The sequence below is a fragment of the Tenrec ecaudatus genome, chromosome 16 (assembly GCF_050624435.1).
Source record: "Tenrec ecaudatus isolate mTenEca1 chromosome 16, mTenEca1.hap1, whole genome shotgun sequence".
In the NCBI taxonomy this organism is placed as follows: domain Eukaryota; kingdom Metazoa; phylum Chordata; class Mammalia; order Afrosoricida; family Tenrecidae; genus Tenrec; species Tenrec ecaudatus.
Window position 1 is genome coordinate 78,571,990 of NC_134545.1, and position 17,073 is coordinate 78,589,062.

The 17,073-nt window shown below is 44.8% G+C and overlaps 1 protein-coding gene across 2 annotated transcripts in view; it reads right to left on the bottom strand.

Annotated features, from left to right (window-relative positions):
- The window catches only part of MYOF (myoferlin), a 167,572-nt gene that overhangs the window by 125,681 nt on the left and 24,818 nt on the right, over positions 1-17,073 (bottom strand). For both annotated transcript variants that reach the window (XM_075534852.1, XM_075534853.1), the window contains exons 2-3: positions 15,790-15,845; positions 9,322-9,413 (exon numbers count right to left, since the gene is read on the bottom strand). In XM_075534852.1, coding sequence (XP_075390967.1) covers positions 9,322-9,413; positions 15,790-15,845 — 148 coding nt within the window. The remainder of the gene's footprint in view (positions 1-9,321; positions 9,414-15,789; positions 15,846-17,073) is intronic.

Consider the following 17,073-nt stretch of genomic DNA (forward strand, 5'->3'; position numbering starts at 1 on the left):
ACCAAGCAAGAGCGAGCCTTTTTCAATGGTGAAGCCCATCTGCTGGCCCTTTATAGCCCTGCGCGGTTTACAGCCTCCATTCTGACTCAGACAGGATCTGCTTGCCCTCCTCTCCGAGAAGGTAGTGGCAGATAACCAGCCAGGGGCGGGGTCAGAATAAAAGCAGCCAGCTGGAAAATCTGCCCACAGTTTCCTCCTGTTGGAGAAACTCAGTCTCAGTTCTCAAATGTTGTTTTTATGTCATAAAATAGGGGGCTGGGAATAGACAGGTGTACAGGTGTGGGTGTACTTGTTATCTTTACTTCAGGAAAAATATATATATACATGTACACATAAAAAGTATATATATATATATATATATATCCACCTCTATTTTTTTCTGAAGTAAAGATAGTGAATCTGAAGAAAGAAAGATAGTGAATCTGAAGAAAGATAGTGAATCTAGAAAGATTTAAATTCCAAAAATATTTTTGCAGCCCGGCCGTGTGAAGAAAATCGCCAGCAGATACAGCTTCTTAGAGCTCTATCTTGGAACTGAAGAAAGCACTGCCTACGAGCATGTCTGCTTCGACTCAGAGGGGCACGCCTGGCCTGGCCTGTTTTCTTGCGTTGCCTGGAGACAAAACACTGAGGGAGACTGGGAAGTGAAGGCTTGGCCTCCTACACTGGGGGATCAGAACAGTTCAGTGGGACCAAAAGCCAATTTCCTTTAAAGGAGGTGACACCAAAACCAAACATCTTTTCTGCATTACTAATGTTCTAAATATGCTAGAATGTTACAGGGCCACTGAAAGAGGGAAGCTTCACTCTGCATTTCATGGGAAAATAAGAGTCTCCCATGGACTCGCCCAACACTCAGACACATTGACCATGGTCTCCAATGAAACTTCATACGTGAAAGGATTTCGAGGCCCTCTGGCTCGTCAGCGTTCCTTGGGGCACTCACTAATAAAGTGCAGATGTAGTATTGCAAAACGAAGGAAAAGCCAGCCAGACCCCCGCTTCTCTCTCACTCAGAGAATTTTCATACAGTTTCTAGTTGGAGCTCAATGGGACACTGAACTAATTCTAAGCAATGAATTGGAGCAACTGTTAGATATTATGATTGGGGGGGGGAGAGTTCACTTATAAACTAGTCTGCTTAAGCATGGGTTAGTTAAGAATTTCTTTAACTGTTTATACACCCTTCTCTGCCTTCTTCTTAAAATAGACAGGGTGCAGTGTCTGTACCAGAAAAACAGAAAGGGTCTCCCCACCGTCAGCACAGCTCTGTGTTGCTGAACCTGGGAAGGAATCTGCCGGCCGGCTCTCACTCAGGGAGTCCACGGCTATCAAATGGTTCTCCTGTGAGCACAGGCCGCAGAGGGTGGACTGGAGGATGGTTTACTGGAAGTGCCTTCACACGGAAACAGGAAAATACGCTGGAGGCTGGACAATAAATCGCGTGCTGGACTTACTGCCTTTGCGATGGCAGCACCGTTTTAATATTCCATCTTCTGAGGGGGGAATAATAATCTCCAACTGAGCCCGGTGGGGGATAAAACACTACCAGGTCTCTGTTGAAAAGCTGAGAGGACAGAGCACAGAGGTCTCGGCTGAGTCTTGTCATTTCAGCCAGGCCTGTGAGGTCTGGGAAGTCCCTGAGAGGTTATAAATGGCTAAGGGATTGAGCCTAAAGGTTGGCAGTTCGAGACTACTCAGGGGTACCTGGGTACAACAATCTGATGATTTGCTTCCAAAATGCCAGCCATTGAACACTCTGACACCCGTGGGATAGCCATTGGAATTAAATGGTCAATCATTGCTTCTGTTCGGGGATGAGGCCTGTCTCTTTTCCCCACCCATGCCCTTTCCAGGGCCAGTGTTCTGTGCACTTCCTACCCAGCACACAGCTCGGCTTCCAGCAGAGTAGGAGGAAGAGAGGCAGCAGGAGCCTCTCTGCTCCTTGTCAGAGAGCAGAGCCTCCGGGGTCTCCCAACGGTCTCATCCTGGCCCTCCATCTTAGTGCCAAAACTCAGACCATGGGTCCCAGACCACCTGTGCCAGGATCGCCAGGACATTTGGTAAACCGCAGATTCCCAAGACTCTGCCTTAGACTCTCCCCTTAGGTAGTTCTCAAACACGTGGAAGTGTGTGAGAAAGAAAGGTCTAGAACACAGGACAGGGGCAGGAGGTGGGGGAAACAGCACTGTAGGATTGGAGAGAGGAGGGCATGTGGAGTTTCAAAAGAACACAAGCACATTCGGCATGACAACTGTCGTCACAAGCTGTTGAGATGATGTTCACTCATAGCGAACCCAGGCGATAATATAGTCCTTAAAGGGGGGGGGGGGGCATAGTAATCCAATGATTTAGCAGAGCAAACTGACTATATTCAAACCTAACCAAACTCACTGCCTTTGCGTTGATTCCAACTCACGGTGACTTATAGGACCGGGTGGAACTGCCCCTGTAGATTCCCGAGAGTGTATCTCTTTACGGGAGTAGAAAGTCTGAAGTCTCCTGGGCAGCCCTTGAGTGCCAGGTCCCTCCTGTGGCTCCTTCTCCTGCCCCAGCCTGGATTGTCAGCAAGCCTTGAGGGCTGTTTTGTTTCTCAGCTCATCCGAAGAGGGCATGGAATTTTAACAAATTGAGGAACTTTGGTGCATGGCAATGTTTCCCGAACCCAAATATGTATAGCCTTTCCCAGGTCAGACCTGCACCCAGACATTTTTTTCTTTAACTAGGTAGCATTTAATACATATATCATCCCCTATTTCAATCATGTCCAATAGAATGGTACAACTGCTACACAGTCCGTTTCCAAACATTCTTTTTCTACATGGACTCCTTGACATCAGCTCCCTTTAACTAACTCCATACCTGGCTTTGGAATCAGTACCCAAGCCTGGCCTTGTGGTGAGATTTCCATGATTCAAGGTCAGCCACACCTCCCTCTCCCAGCAGTTAGCCTCTACCCCCTCCACGGCCACACAGTCACTACTGCAAATAGTCTCACTCTACCAAAGGGAGGGGAGGGCCGGAATAAAAGCTAACTGCAAGGTTGGTGGTTCAAACCAACCAGCCACCCCAGGGGAGAAAGAGGAGGTTGTGTGCTGAAACGAACCATCTCAAAAGCCCTAAGGAGAATTGTACACTGTCCTTCAGAGCTGCTAGGAATTGGAATCAACGTAACAGCAGTTGGATCGGGTTTTGGTCAGTGAAATGGTCCCTGGACATTGCCAACTTGGCTATTGATCAAAGGGTTAACCACAGAAGAAAGATCTGGCAATCTACCTTCCTAAAGAGTACAGTCAAGAAAAGCCCAGGGGCTAGTGTCTGTTTGATCAAACGTGAGTTGAAATCTACTCAGTAGCAGGGGATTTGGGGGGTGGAGGGTTGTTTTTGGTGGTGGTGGTATTTTCTGGTCAGTGAGTCTTTGAGGCCAAAGAGTTAACTTGTTGATTCTTAACTAGACAGATGTCTGGCATGTAGTAGATGACCCATAACTATGTCTTGAATAAATGACTGTCCCCCGTGATTTTGCTATTCTAATGGACTGAGTCGCCTATGGATTCTGTCCTCAAGGGGGTGTGTGTCCTTGGGCTTTGTCTCTAATCCTCTAGTCTGTTAGAATCAAGGAGGTAGTTCCCATTCAGTCACGTATCAAGTACCTGGGAATGATAAAGTAAGGGGGTGGGGGCAACACAGCATAGTAATTAGGAATGTGAGCCTTGAAGCTACGTGCAAATTCAGAACCAAACTCACTGCCTTTGGGCTCATTCTGATTCAAAGCAACCCCCTAGGACAGACTAGAACAGTCCCTGTGACTCTCCAAGATAGCAAATCTTTACAGGAGCAGAAAACCTCATCTTTCTCCAGTGGAACGGCTAGTGGTTTCTAACTGCTGATCTTGTAGTTAGCAGCCCAATGTGTAATCCACTAATCCACCAGGGCTCCTTGGAGCCAAGTAGACCTGACTAATTCAGATTCCACAGGTTGTATAAGACTGTTTAATTTCTTGGAGCCTCACTTTTTCCATCTGTAAAATGGTAGTAATGATGGCTATAAGGACTAAAAGAGATGATGTAGTAAGTGCTCCCGAGTTACTCTTTTGTATAATGATAGACAGTGTTCTAGAAAAAGTAGACATCTAAGTCATGACTCTGAGACAGGACTTACAGGGAAGGCTGGTATGAGTCCATAAACCATCACTGCCTGATCTAGAACTCTGATTAAGCCTCTACAGGGTTCTAAGGCTGTAAGTCTTGACAAGAGCATCTAGCCTCATCTTCTTCCATGGAGTGGAGAGTGGGTTTGAATTGCTGACGTGTGCTTACCAATCTAAAGCTTACCTGGCGGCAGCACCAGACACTGGAAGGCAGGTCTGGGCAGGCAGGAAGGAACACACAGGTGAGAATGCTTTGTAACTACTCAGAACTGTTTCCATACAACCATTGGGTACCGTTCCTGAAACCAGACTTTTCTCTTAAGTACCTTCAATAGAATGCTGCAGGTACCACCAATCTGTTTGGGAAGTAACTCTCGCTTTCAGTTAGATAGAGGTAAGCTAACTTTTCATAAAAGTCACACACAGTTCTCAGAAGATGCTTCCTTATAAAATAACTCCTGGGTGGTGCTATGAGTTAGGGACTGAATTCATAACTGCAAAATCAGTGGTTCAAACCCACCAGCTACTCTGCAAAAGCAAATGAGACTGTCTGCTCCTGTAAAGATGTCCAGTCTTGGGAACCCTGCAAATAGAGGGCTCAGAGGCGTTAATGTGGTGTGATCCTGTAAGCATGGTCAGCGGTTCAAACACACACGGGGCTGGGTGGGGGAAAGCTGAGGCTGTGTGCGGCCACCAAGATTTACAACCTTGGAAACCTCGTATAGCAATATTCGGAGTCAGAATCAGCTTGTTGGCAGTGGGGTATAAGTTGATATCGGTGAGGTTTTATGGTATAAGGATTAATCTTATAACCTACTTATAACCCTCTGCCATCAAGGGTTCCTGACTGGGAGCGTTCCTGAAGGAGAGAGCGGAGCTGCCCTTTGGGGCTTCCCAGACTTGAAATCTTCACAAGAGCAGACAGTCCAAGTCATAACTCACTCCTCAGGCCTATCTAGAACAGGACAGGTGTGCACGCACATGAGTGCGGGGGCGCGCGTTCACGCGCGCACGCACACACACACGCACACGCACACGCACACGCACACACACACACACACACACTCTCCCTGTTGTTTTTCTCCTCTTACCCTGTTCATTTCTTTTTTTAGCACTAGTCACCGTGTGACATACTCTATATGTGATGAGTTATTGTGTAGCTCTAGTGCTTGGTGTGGGCACAGCAGGCGCCAGAAAGGCTAGGCTGCAGGGATAAATGGATTATGAAGTATTTTGTTGACCCTGAAAATTCAGTGACAACTGAAAATGATTCCGGTGACCCTGAAAATTATTTACGACTCATAGAAGGTTCCTCTCCCTGAGAGATCAGCCTCCGATGAGCTCCAACAAGAACATCGTGCGGAGGGCTGTACACGGGCTCGCTCCATCTCAGCGGAGCCAACGCGACGGCGCGTGACAACGAAGCCCCACGGAGAAAACAGAATCACCAAGCGTCACCGGCCAGTAAGTGACCAGTGAAACTTCAAGCGAACCCTTTGTTCTTAACCACAGCTGACCTCCTGCCCCCACTTTTTCTTACGCGCAAGAACGTGGGAAAGTGCCTCCGAGGCATGTTGCTCGGTGATCGCCTTCTTCCTCGTAAGATGACAAAACCGTGATTTCTTTTCAGATGAGGTTGCCAGTTTGGCCGCATCTACGGGTGAGAGTGCGTGTGTGAATGCTCGTGCCGCGCGCGTTTAGCCAGCGCGAATACACCTAGATGGAGGTGGGGGGGGGCACTAGAAATGCACACGCTTGGAAGATTCTGGGCATTTTATGTCATTTTCATCTCTTCAAGTTCGATTTGGATCTCTTTAAAAAAAAATCTTCCATGTAGTTCCATGACAAGTTTCCTCTCGCGACTGTCACACACCCAAGGATTCTGCTCCTGTCCTGGGTCCACGGGGCGTGGCTATAACGATTGCTTTACTAGAACTGTCATTTGTGCCATTTCCAGACCAGTTTCCACTGATGGCTTTTTTCTTTCGTTTTTTCTTTCTGAGGACTCTTTCTCCATGAATTATTAGGGGTTCCACGTGGCTGATGGGAACATAAACTATTTCCAGTTGGGAGAGCTGCAAGGAGTCTTCTGTGACCTTTCCCTGCTGCAGGTAATTTCCTCATCCTGGTCATCTCCATAAGCTGGGGTCACAGAGAATCCTCTGCACAGCTCTTGGATGCCCTCTGTGAGACTCTCTCCACAATTTTAGATACCTTGGCCTCTGAAGACTCGCACCTGCATCTCCCCAACTTTGAGAGAGGCCAAGATCCACTCAGGTTCTTTTTCTCTCCACTGCAGCTTAGAAACTCTCTCTGGGAGGTAGGGCGAACTATAAGGCTTTCTGCCTTCAGGGATCACCATCCTGTGTTGTGTTGTTGATGTCCAAAATCAGAAAACTACTGCCACGTGCATTTTGCCTGGTTTTTCCATTGTATTGGGTAAGCCTGATTACTGTTCATTCCTGCTGGCATAAGCAGGACATCCAAATGATGCGACCATTTCGAGCCTGCAGAGGCGAAGTACTCTGCCCAAAGTCATCATGATTAATCATTAGAGCTGGGAATTCTTTTGTAAGTCATTTTATTGGGGGTTCGTACAACTCTTGTCATAATCCATACATCCGCCCATCATGTCAAGCACATTGGCACATGTGTTGCCATCATTCTCAAGAGCTGGGAAGTCTAATGCACAGCTTTTTTCCTCTAGAATCTCAGGTTTCAGCCACAACGTTCTTCTGCTTCCTCATGAGCTCAGCCACAAGTCCAGGTCTCTCTACAAAAGGATTCCCCTCTGTAGCATTAACCCCAGGTTGGGACCTACACCTGAGGTAAACAAGTCCCATACCAGCAGGCTGACAAGACAGGTGCAGTATATAATTCCTGGCTCCTGAACTTCTTTAGGAACTCAAGTAGTTAATTAATGCCAAGGCCAGATGCCAAAGGACCAGGGTCCCAGCCTCAACCTTTCTGAGCCTCGAGTCTAGTGTCTACTTCTCAAGGTCATTTTGCAGTAGAAGAGAATAACAGATGCAAAAAACTATTAGCCTTTGTTTCATGGTCAGTGCTCAGTACATGATAGCACCTGTCTGTCTGCAAAGGGAATTCTCATTCTACAGCCCTCGAGAGAATCCTTTCATTTCTGACAGGTCAGTGAAAATATTATGTTTCTCACGTGACCAAAAGGGCCTCATTCAGTCTAGACGGTTGGTTGGATGACTACAAAGTAAGGAAGAACAACCCACTCACTCCCAGCACTCCAGGGAGGACTTGGCTGACGTGCCCTGAACTGGACCTGTGGGAAAGGCCCCCAACCATTCAGCTGGGGGACACTCAGGCATTGCTGACAGTCCTGGGCCATCAGAGCAGAGGGAAAGTGCCTATTTATACAACGTCCATGACAAACAGAAAGTCAACAGGCAGGGTCCTGATGCTGGTAGAAAAATCCTTCACCACCACCCCCTCCTTACACCTCCAGGATGGGCTTACTATTGTTTTTCTCTGACCCAGTTTGGCGCAGTCTATGGGCTCTGTAGAAAGCTCTGGTGGTGCAGTCGTGAAGGGTTCAGCTGCGCGCTCTCTCTCTAATTAAGAGCCAGGTGGTTTGACCCACCAGCGAGGAAAGAAGACCTGGTGAAAAGTTGTAATCTGTCCCACAGGGTTGCTGTGAGTCAAATCCACTGAACTGCAATCGGTCTGGCTTGGGCTCTGCGTTGTCTAGTTGGTGGAAAGTAGGGCCAGGGTGATGTTGAGTCCCAGCTACTGAAGAGGAAGCACAATGCTGAACATCGGGGGCATTAGCAGGGGCAATAAACAAGGTGAACATGGGCTGACTTGTGTTTACTTCCTAATCGGCAGTGAACTATTGCACATGAGTCTCAAAGATGTGCTGGAACATATGTGAAATTTTATATATTTAATTATAGAGCTTAAGGAAGAAACACACCAGTTACAAGGGACATTGGTCAGCAATGGAACCTTGGGAAAAATATGGCATCAGAAGCAAATGTGGGCAGAGCAAACAAAACATGATGTACACTCTCTGAATCTGACCCTGGTGAGCAGAAAAACCCACCGACAAGCATGACTTTCCCAACAGACTGTCCAGACCAAGGACAAGGAACTTGGCGAATCATCGTGCTGTAACAGAAAGCCAGGACCGGCCCAGCCCAATCTTCAATAATTCATTCTAATTGATTGCCTTCACACCAAATGTGCCTGATGCTAAAATTCAGATTTTAAAATGTATGAGCATTACTAAACACGGAGGTTCGTACTACAGTTGATGTGGGTCTTTAATAGTGGGATCTCCCAGAACCTGTTATTAATTGAATGGGGGCAGTACATGATCAATGGCATCTTACAGACAAGGATATAGAGTAACTTGGCCTCCTAAGTTAGATTGGCTTGATGCATTGATCAGAGCCTGGGAAAGACCTTCCACTAGACAATGATTTCCACTGGAAAATCACAAGTAGGAATTCAGATTTTAAATAGTCCTTTATGTGTATCATTGGTCTAGATCAGGAGTCAAAGACTAGCCTGTGAGTCCCGAGGCTGAAGTCCAGAGCCCGCACTAGGATGAATACACAAAAGTCCCTCTAGAGCATGGGGACCCGTCTGGGAAATCCCCAATCTTCTCCCCCTTGGTTTCACCATTGTCACCACTATGTCCCTTCCCCGTTTGAAACTCCTTGAGGCAGTAAGACGAGCCTTCTGATTTCGATCTGTTGGGTTTGTAAGGCCAGTAAGACACAAATGTGTGGACAGAGGCTGGAAATGGAGCGTGACAGAGATGCATATGGGCCATGCACAATCAGAAGAAGAAACGATTTGGGTTGTGTCCAAAATTACCACAGTTCAGATAAGCCAAAAAGAGGTAGGAAGTGACTGTGTAAATCTACTAAAGAAATGTTAGGAGTATAAGTAGTTTTTACCACTGCGGCTAATTGGGCAGACTAGTATTGGCTGGAAGTTTGTAGCCTGTCTTGAATGAAGTACTGTCACTGAATAGCCACGCCCAGTATTGACTCGGTAGGTAGATGGAGTACATGGAATTATAGCACAATTACATTGGCAGTGTCGTTATCTGTTATTTAAAATGTATTTATTCCACAAAATACACAACAGTAAGGTCACAGAGAAAACGAGAAAAGCAGTTGAAAGCGACTTACTTATTTTGTCCAATTGTCTCAAAATCTTTCACGATAATCCCCAGGGAAGATGAAATGTCCAGCGGCACACCCCTCAAGTCAAACTCCAAAATCTGTTTGAAAACAAGTTAGGAAACCAAAAAGGCTGTTAAAAAAGACGGGGGACTAAAAAGGTGCGTTAACTCGGCGAGTCAGATCAGCATCTTTACCCATAACAGTCTTGGCAATTACTCACTTCAACAGTCAGCCCTGGGCTCACGTGGGGTAGGAGGTGGGCTGTGAGCCACGAGAGGTCGGCGGTTCTCGGGAGGAGAAAAAGCCCATAAACATTTACAGTCTTAGATACCCTATAGAAGGTTGCTAGAAATAGGCTCAACAGCAATGGATTTGGTTTGGGGTCAGACTATAAAACTCAATGTTATCAACTAGATTCCATATAGTGAGTCCTTAGTGCCCCTATAGAGCAGTGGTTCTCAACCTTCCTAATGGCACGACCCTTTAATATAGTTCCTCATATTGTGGTGACCCGCCAGCCATAAAATTATTTTTGTTGCTACTTCATAACTGTCATTTTGGTACTGTTATGAATCAGGCAACCCCTGTGAAAGGGTCATTAGACCCCCAAAGGGGTCTCGACCCACAGGTTGAGAACCGCTGCTCTAGAGGGTCCTCCAGACTGTCCACCTTTACATTAGCAGGCAGTCTCGCTTTTCTCGTGTGGAGCAGGTGGTGGGTTTGAGCCACCAACATTGAGCTAAATCAGAAACCTGGAGGCCCGTGGAGAGCGTAGATAAACACACCGGACTTAAACCGAGGCTCTGCAAGACACCTGCCGTCACAGTCGTGGCAGGTATGCAGTCCAGCGCTCTGTCAGCCCAGGTTTCAGTGACTCCTCAACACCTGTGGGTGTTGTTTTCAGGCTGGGAAATGCTTTTTCTACGATAGTACTTAGAAGTTATTTGCTCTTCCCAACTGTCTTCTTATATATATTTAATTAGTGAGCCAAAATAACGTTTTCTAAAATGTATCAGTAACTTCTCTTAAGTCTCATTATGGTCAGTGCTGAAGGCACCTGACCTTTCTCAGTCTCCCATTCTAATATGATAAATTCCTTTCTACTGTCAAGATGAAAAAAAATCAACAGCACCACTGGTACTATTTGGATTGATTATGTAACAAATGAGTTAAGTGAAACAGCAGGTCATAATGATTTTTGTCCTCCTGAAAAATCTATGGAATTGGAAAAAATTAATTTCTGGTTGATATTAGAACATCAGTCTCCATGAACTTAGGTGTTGGCATTATATTTGAGTTTGGTGTAGATTCTAAAATAGCAATTGGGAGGTTTACTTTAAAAATGGATGGGTAAATTTTTTTAAAAGCATAGCCATAAAGTCATAAAAACCTTTATTCAAGATGCAAAGCTATTGTTTCTAAATATAGTTTTCACCTAGGTGGACACACTTCTGAAGAGGGGTGGGGTTCCAATCTCTATGACCCTTTCCCAAAGAATTCTACATTCTTTGATCTACACAAAGTCAAAGAGTGATTTGGCAACCAGAAGGGACTCAAATTGTGTTCCTTTTCAGTGTGCTCTGAGTTTGCGGAGCAAAAAGACGTGTGAAGGTGTAGCGAGCAGGGCTGTAGGTGGATGGGGTAAGTTTTCCAGTGACATTCTCAAAGGATAGCTCTTGATAACCTAGGAAAATCTGGTGCATTGTCCTGACGGGAAAAACTTCCCAGCACAATTTCTTGCCCTTTCTCTAACCAGTGCAGTTTTACATTTTCTTAGCACTTTCTAATAACCACCTGGACCGTCCTGTGTCCTTTGAGAAAATCTACCAAGATTTTCTCCCAACAGAGTTGCCGTAATTTTTTTTTCCTCACAAAAAAGTCTGCCTTAACTTAAAGTCTGCCTTGACTTTAACTGACCCAGCAGATCTGGAAGCCCTGTTTTGATCAGGTCTGGCTCTGTGGATCATTCTTGAAAACCCACAAATCATCACTAGCTTCCACCTCTTTGAGCTCGTTGATCTACAAACAATGCTCTCAGTGCCTGTGGCAGTTACAGAATCTCCTGTCCTCTTGCAAAAGGGTGGCGTCTAGCCTGTCAATCAGGTCACAGCTTGATGACCTCATTTGGAAGTGTGAAGGAGATAAATAGCTCACTGGAGGCCAGATAAGAGTACTCTCAGCTTCATATCCCTGATGACAAGACACATGGAGCTACACTAGAGCCCTGAAGCTGGAGAAGCCACATGTAGACCCACGCCAGCGTTGACATGCTTCCACTGCCACTGGATCCACAAGACTTTCTACCCACTAGCCTGTGATCTTCCTGCATTCGGGATCATTGCATGTGTTTTGTGAGTATAAAGAGGAATTTATAGATTGGTATTGGACATATGGACTAATATCGGACTTATGGACTTGATCTGGACTGGGCTGGGGTGTTTTCTCAATAGTCAATTGCTCTTATATATAAAGCTCTTTCTTATACACATATGAGTGTCTATGAATTGGTTTCTCTAGTCAACCCAGACTAACACACCACCCATCCAGACTAGCACAGCACCCAACCAAAAGCTTGCTAAACCACGAAGTTCACTTAAAATTGAAAATGCCAAACCATGTGAGATCCTAACTTTCGGAGCTCTCACGTCTACGGTAGTTCTACAGTCTTCTTTGACCTTTGTTATCCGGGTTCTTCCTTCATTGAAGTCGATGGTCTTCCCTCTCTTGGTTCATCTTTGAGGTCTTCCCAACCTTCCCTAAAACACGATCCAACTGAAAACTATTATTTTATGTGGAACTGCATTCCCGTGAACCTGCTGCAAAGTTTCAATGATTTGGGAAGATGGCCACTGTGTTTTGTTCAATATTTGATTTAAGTCCTGACCCCCCAAAGTATTATAAGGCACAAAAAGTGCTCTTTTAGCTAGAAGGCTCTGTAAGGAGACTATTGTTGTTGTTGTTGTTGTTGTTAGGTGACATCAAGTCGGCTCTGACCCTGTGCACAACAGAATAAAACACTGCAAGGCTATCCTCACAATTGTTCCTGTGCCTGAGTCACCATTGCAACCACTATGTCCGCCCATCTTGTTCACCGTCCTTCCACTTCACCAAACATGATGCCTTTCTCTAGGGACCAGTCTCTCCTGACAGTATGTCTGAAGTAGGTCAGACAAGCTCTTGACATCTTTGCCTTTAAGGAGCACCTGGTCTTAATTCTTCCAACACAGATCGGTTTGTCCTTTTAGTAGTCCATGGGACTTTCAATATTCTTCTCCAGCACCACAATTCAAATTCATCGATTCTTTGGTCTTTTGTATTCAATGTCCAACTTTCACATGCATATGATGCCACAGAGAATACTCTGGCTTGGGTGAGGCACACTTTAGTCCTTAAAGAAACATCCTTCCTCTTCAATACTCTAAAGAAGTCATGTGCAGCAGATTTATCTAATGCATTATGTCTTTTGATCTCGACTGCTGCTTCCAAGAACATTGATGGTGGATCCAAGTAACACAAAATCCTTAACAACTTCAACTTTGTCTCCATTTATCATGATGTTACCTGTTGGTCCGGCTGTGAGGATTTTCCTTATGTTGAGTTGTAATCACTAGGGAAGGCTACAAAATTGCAATTCCAGTCAGGAGACTAAGGCAAGTGCATTACATAGAGAACTGTCTGCAGCCATCCACTGTTCACAGAGACGTGTTTACATGTGTTTGAGGCAGACTAGCCGTGTAACTGCCATATGACCTGCTTCTTTCCCCTTCCCACCTCCAAATTCCCCGCTAGTGCTTGATTTTAGAATGTACTCTTATGTACCTAAAATCAGGTCATTGTAATTAATCTTGTCATTCTGTAATATTGTTCCCTTGGATGTTGTAACCAGGATATTATAATTAATCTTACTGTTTAACCAGGATGTTATCATCAATCCTGCTATTATGGCTTTTGTAACAGTTGGATCCCCCTTTGATTTAAAGAATGTTAGCATTAATTCTTCTAATCTGGCTTCTGTCACCACTGCTAGCTTCATAGCAAAGCCCCTGACACATTATCCTTGTGCTCTTTGCTTACACAAGTTTGTTAGTATTTTGACTCAGGCTGCATGCAACCCAAAGAAACAGTTTCTGTTTCAATGCAACCCAGCTAGCTGAATAAAAGACTCTTCTACATTTCACGACATGATAGTGGCTGTCATCTATTTGACCCTGCAACATGTTTGTTTGTTTTTAGAATGAACCCATACAAGTATGAACGAGAACCTCAGTGACATTTTTGAACTTGTACACTTGCGATAGGAGGGTGAAAATAAAACGCATCAGAAACAAAACTGTCTAAGATGGGCAAGGCCTGAAGAGCACAGATCTGCCCCCTGACGATCTACCTCCGTTCACGTGGATTGGGCTCAAACATAAAGAGAAATTTGGGGCTTATTTAAAACCTGAAGCTCTGTTTTAGATGCTAAGAATCCACAGGAAACCAACCAGACAGGAAGAGCTGAGAGTTCAGCTGACTGTCAGGGGTTTCTATGAAATTACAGAGAAATGGAATTCCTTCATAAGCTACCTGTGGCCAATGGGGCTTTCCAGAAAGGCATTAAGACCAAAGTCTCTGCCAGCAAGTCAATGCTGACTCATTATAACCCTATAAGGGGATTCTAAGGCTGGAAATCTTTATGAAAAAAGATGGCCTCCTCTTTATCCCTTGGAGTGGCTAGTGGAATTGAATCACCAATCTTGAGGTTAACAGTCCAGTGCTTACCCAACAGTACCATGAGGCTCCTTATTAAATGTAAATCACAGACCTCAATGTGTAGAGTTATTGAAACGAGCTGGAAGGGGAGGGGATTTTCTATCTGTGCGGGGAAATCATCCGAGCTAGGGGATTAGGTGAAATAGCAAAGACGTTTATCACTCTTCTGATTCAGTCACCAGGCTTTTGAAAGACACAGAACAATGGGGCCAGTCATCAATTTTTAGATAATTAGTCAGACTTGTAAAATTCTAGTTAGTGGAGAAAACTAAAATTCTCACCTATCTGTGACTAGATAACCCACTGTACTACTTATAAAAATGCAATAGTGAGGGGAAATAAATAAGCAATATTAATTTTCTTAAGGTAATAATTAGAGTTACTAAAACATTTGGGTTGAGTGATACAAAAATATGCTCAGGATATCCTACTAAAGAAAAGCAGGACATAAAACTATATTTCCTATAAGATTATAATTTTTATTTAAAATGCCATAGTGCCTTAACATTCATTTCATAAACATTTATGATATCATATTCATTAATATTCATTCAATAAATGTTTACTGATACATCCCAGATATTAACATAGTTACTTGGATAGTGAGCCCATAAATAATTGCTTATATGAAGTTCTCAAAATTTCTATGTTAAGTATATGTTACTGTTATCAACATATAAAACAATAAATTGTCAGAATATTCAACAAGACACACCAAGTATGTATATAAGGGGAGAGCTTTAAAAACTCGGTGAACTGGAAGGGGGAACAGGTAGCTATGATGACTATATAATCCCACTCGAAGGGAATGACCATCAAATTTAAGGAGAATGTATACATAGGATGGTGTAGTTTAAGGAAATAATAATATTAATATATAATGTACTGAGGGTTCAGGGAGGTGGGAGGATGTGGGAGGGGAAAACAGGGAGCTGATATCAAAGAGTTCAAGAAGAAAATGTATTGAAAATTATGTGGGCAGCAATTGTACAATTATGCTTAATCTAATTGAACTATAAATTGTAATGTATCTGTAAGAGCTCCTAATAAAATGTTTCCCCAAAAAAGTCTGTGGGAAAAGTTCATGATTTATAATTCCACTTTTCCCCAATATTTAAGCTCTCCTATAATTATCTAAATTAATCACTTGTAAATGTGATTACATTACACATTTTTTCTTTCTTCTGGGACTCCAGATATGATCTGAATCTTACCTCTAGCTCTACAAGTATGCCCAGAGACGCAAAGTAACTGGACGAAGGTGACAGAGCAAGTTCACAGCTGCATCAGGAAGAGACCTCAACCCTTCTGACTCCCGGGGCCAGACTCCACTCATGACAGCCCAACTGCACAGCAGATGGCCAGCCGCTAGTTACATTGACTTGGATTTCCCTGCTCCCTTCGAGCTGGAGAGCTTGGGGCCAAAATGCAGAGATTCGTCATCCAAAGTGGAGGTTCATCTCTGACCTGAAGATGGGACAATCCAAACACACTGCCATCCCATCCCTTCCAGTTCATAGGGACCTTAGCGAACAGGCGAGTTGCCACTTTGGTTTCTGAGACCTTTCATCTTTACAGGAGCAGACAGCTCCATGTTCCTTCCCGGGTTCGAACTGCTGACTTTGTGGTTAGCAGCCCATGCTGCCACCAGGACATCTTAAAGACAGGACAACCAGTTGTGGCCTATCTATTGAAAGAAAGTTGAAAGAACAATGAAGTTACCTCATTCCAGACAGGGTTGAGCTCATTATCAATTTTCTTGGTTTTCTTTTTCTCATCTGCAGATTAAAAAGAGAAAGAGAAATCTCAATTAAAAATATTGATAGAGCAAATATTATACATTTAGTCATTGCAAGAGCGTTTACTAAGAGTCTAAGTGTGCTTTGGGAGTCCTTGAGAGAGGTCAACAATCAACATGCTGCACTGCTAGCCCAAAGGCTGGACCCTGGGGTCCACCGGGTGGCCTTGGAAAGACAGACGTGGCAATGTACTTGTGAAAAGTCAGCCGTGAAAGCCCTGTGGAACACAGCTCTGCCCTGACAGGTTCGGGGTCCCCATGAGTCAGGTCATCTTGACAGCACTTGGTCTGGTTTCACTCTGCACCCACGTTCCCCCATTCATCTGCCAGGGATGAGGGCTCCCTGAAGGGATGCTTTCCAAACTGAGCAACATTACCTTGAATTAAAACGGATTCATCACTCTAGGTCTATAAGGAACTAAGGAAGGGCATTGGGATACTGAGGGCCCTTGCACACCCAGGGTCCCCACGGCCTCTGTGTCTCCAGTTCACCGTAGAAAAACACCAATCAAGTTAACCTTGGAGTTGCAGGTATCTACCCCTTCCGTGAGAACCCTGCTGGCAAACGGGATTATGTGTTGGACTGCAAGCCAGCAAGTCAATAGTTCGAACCCACTGTTCTCCCTGTGGGAAAAAGATGAGACTTTCTACTGCCATAAAGACTTACAGCCTCAGAAACCCACAGGGGCAATTCCACCCTCTCAGTTCTGCTGTGAGTCAGCATTGACTCAATGGCAGCAAGTTGAATGATGACTACAAAGGAGTTAGTAAATGTCTCAGCTCCCATGTGACAATGGCGCTCTGATTCATAAGCTCATGCTGCCTCTGAGTGTGGGAAGAGATGAGCTCAGACAGGAGGAGCCAGACTCCCTCCTCCAGGCCTTGGTGCAAGGCAACCAGGAGAATACTTTCTAAGGCTGATGGAGAATTTAGGATTGTCTTTCATTCTGGCCCACCAGGGCCTCGTTCTCTGTCAATTGGAATGGATAGCACGCCTACCTTGCTGAGTAATTGTTAGCCCCTGTCCTGTCCTTCAATATTCCTAGGAGTGAAGTCCAAGGAGCAGTCTTCCTTTGGCTCCCCCATGTTCCCAGGTACAAAGTAAAAGCTAATTTTGAATAGCAAAAACTTGGCCATTATACAGGCCTGAAAAACACTACCTAACCTCCTTAAAGGTCCCTGGGTAGTACGGTAGGCATACTACTGCT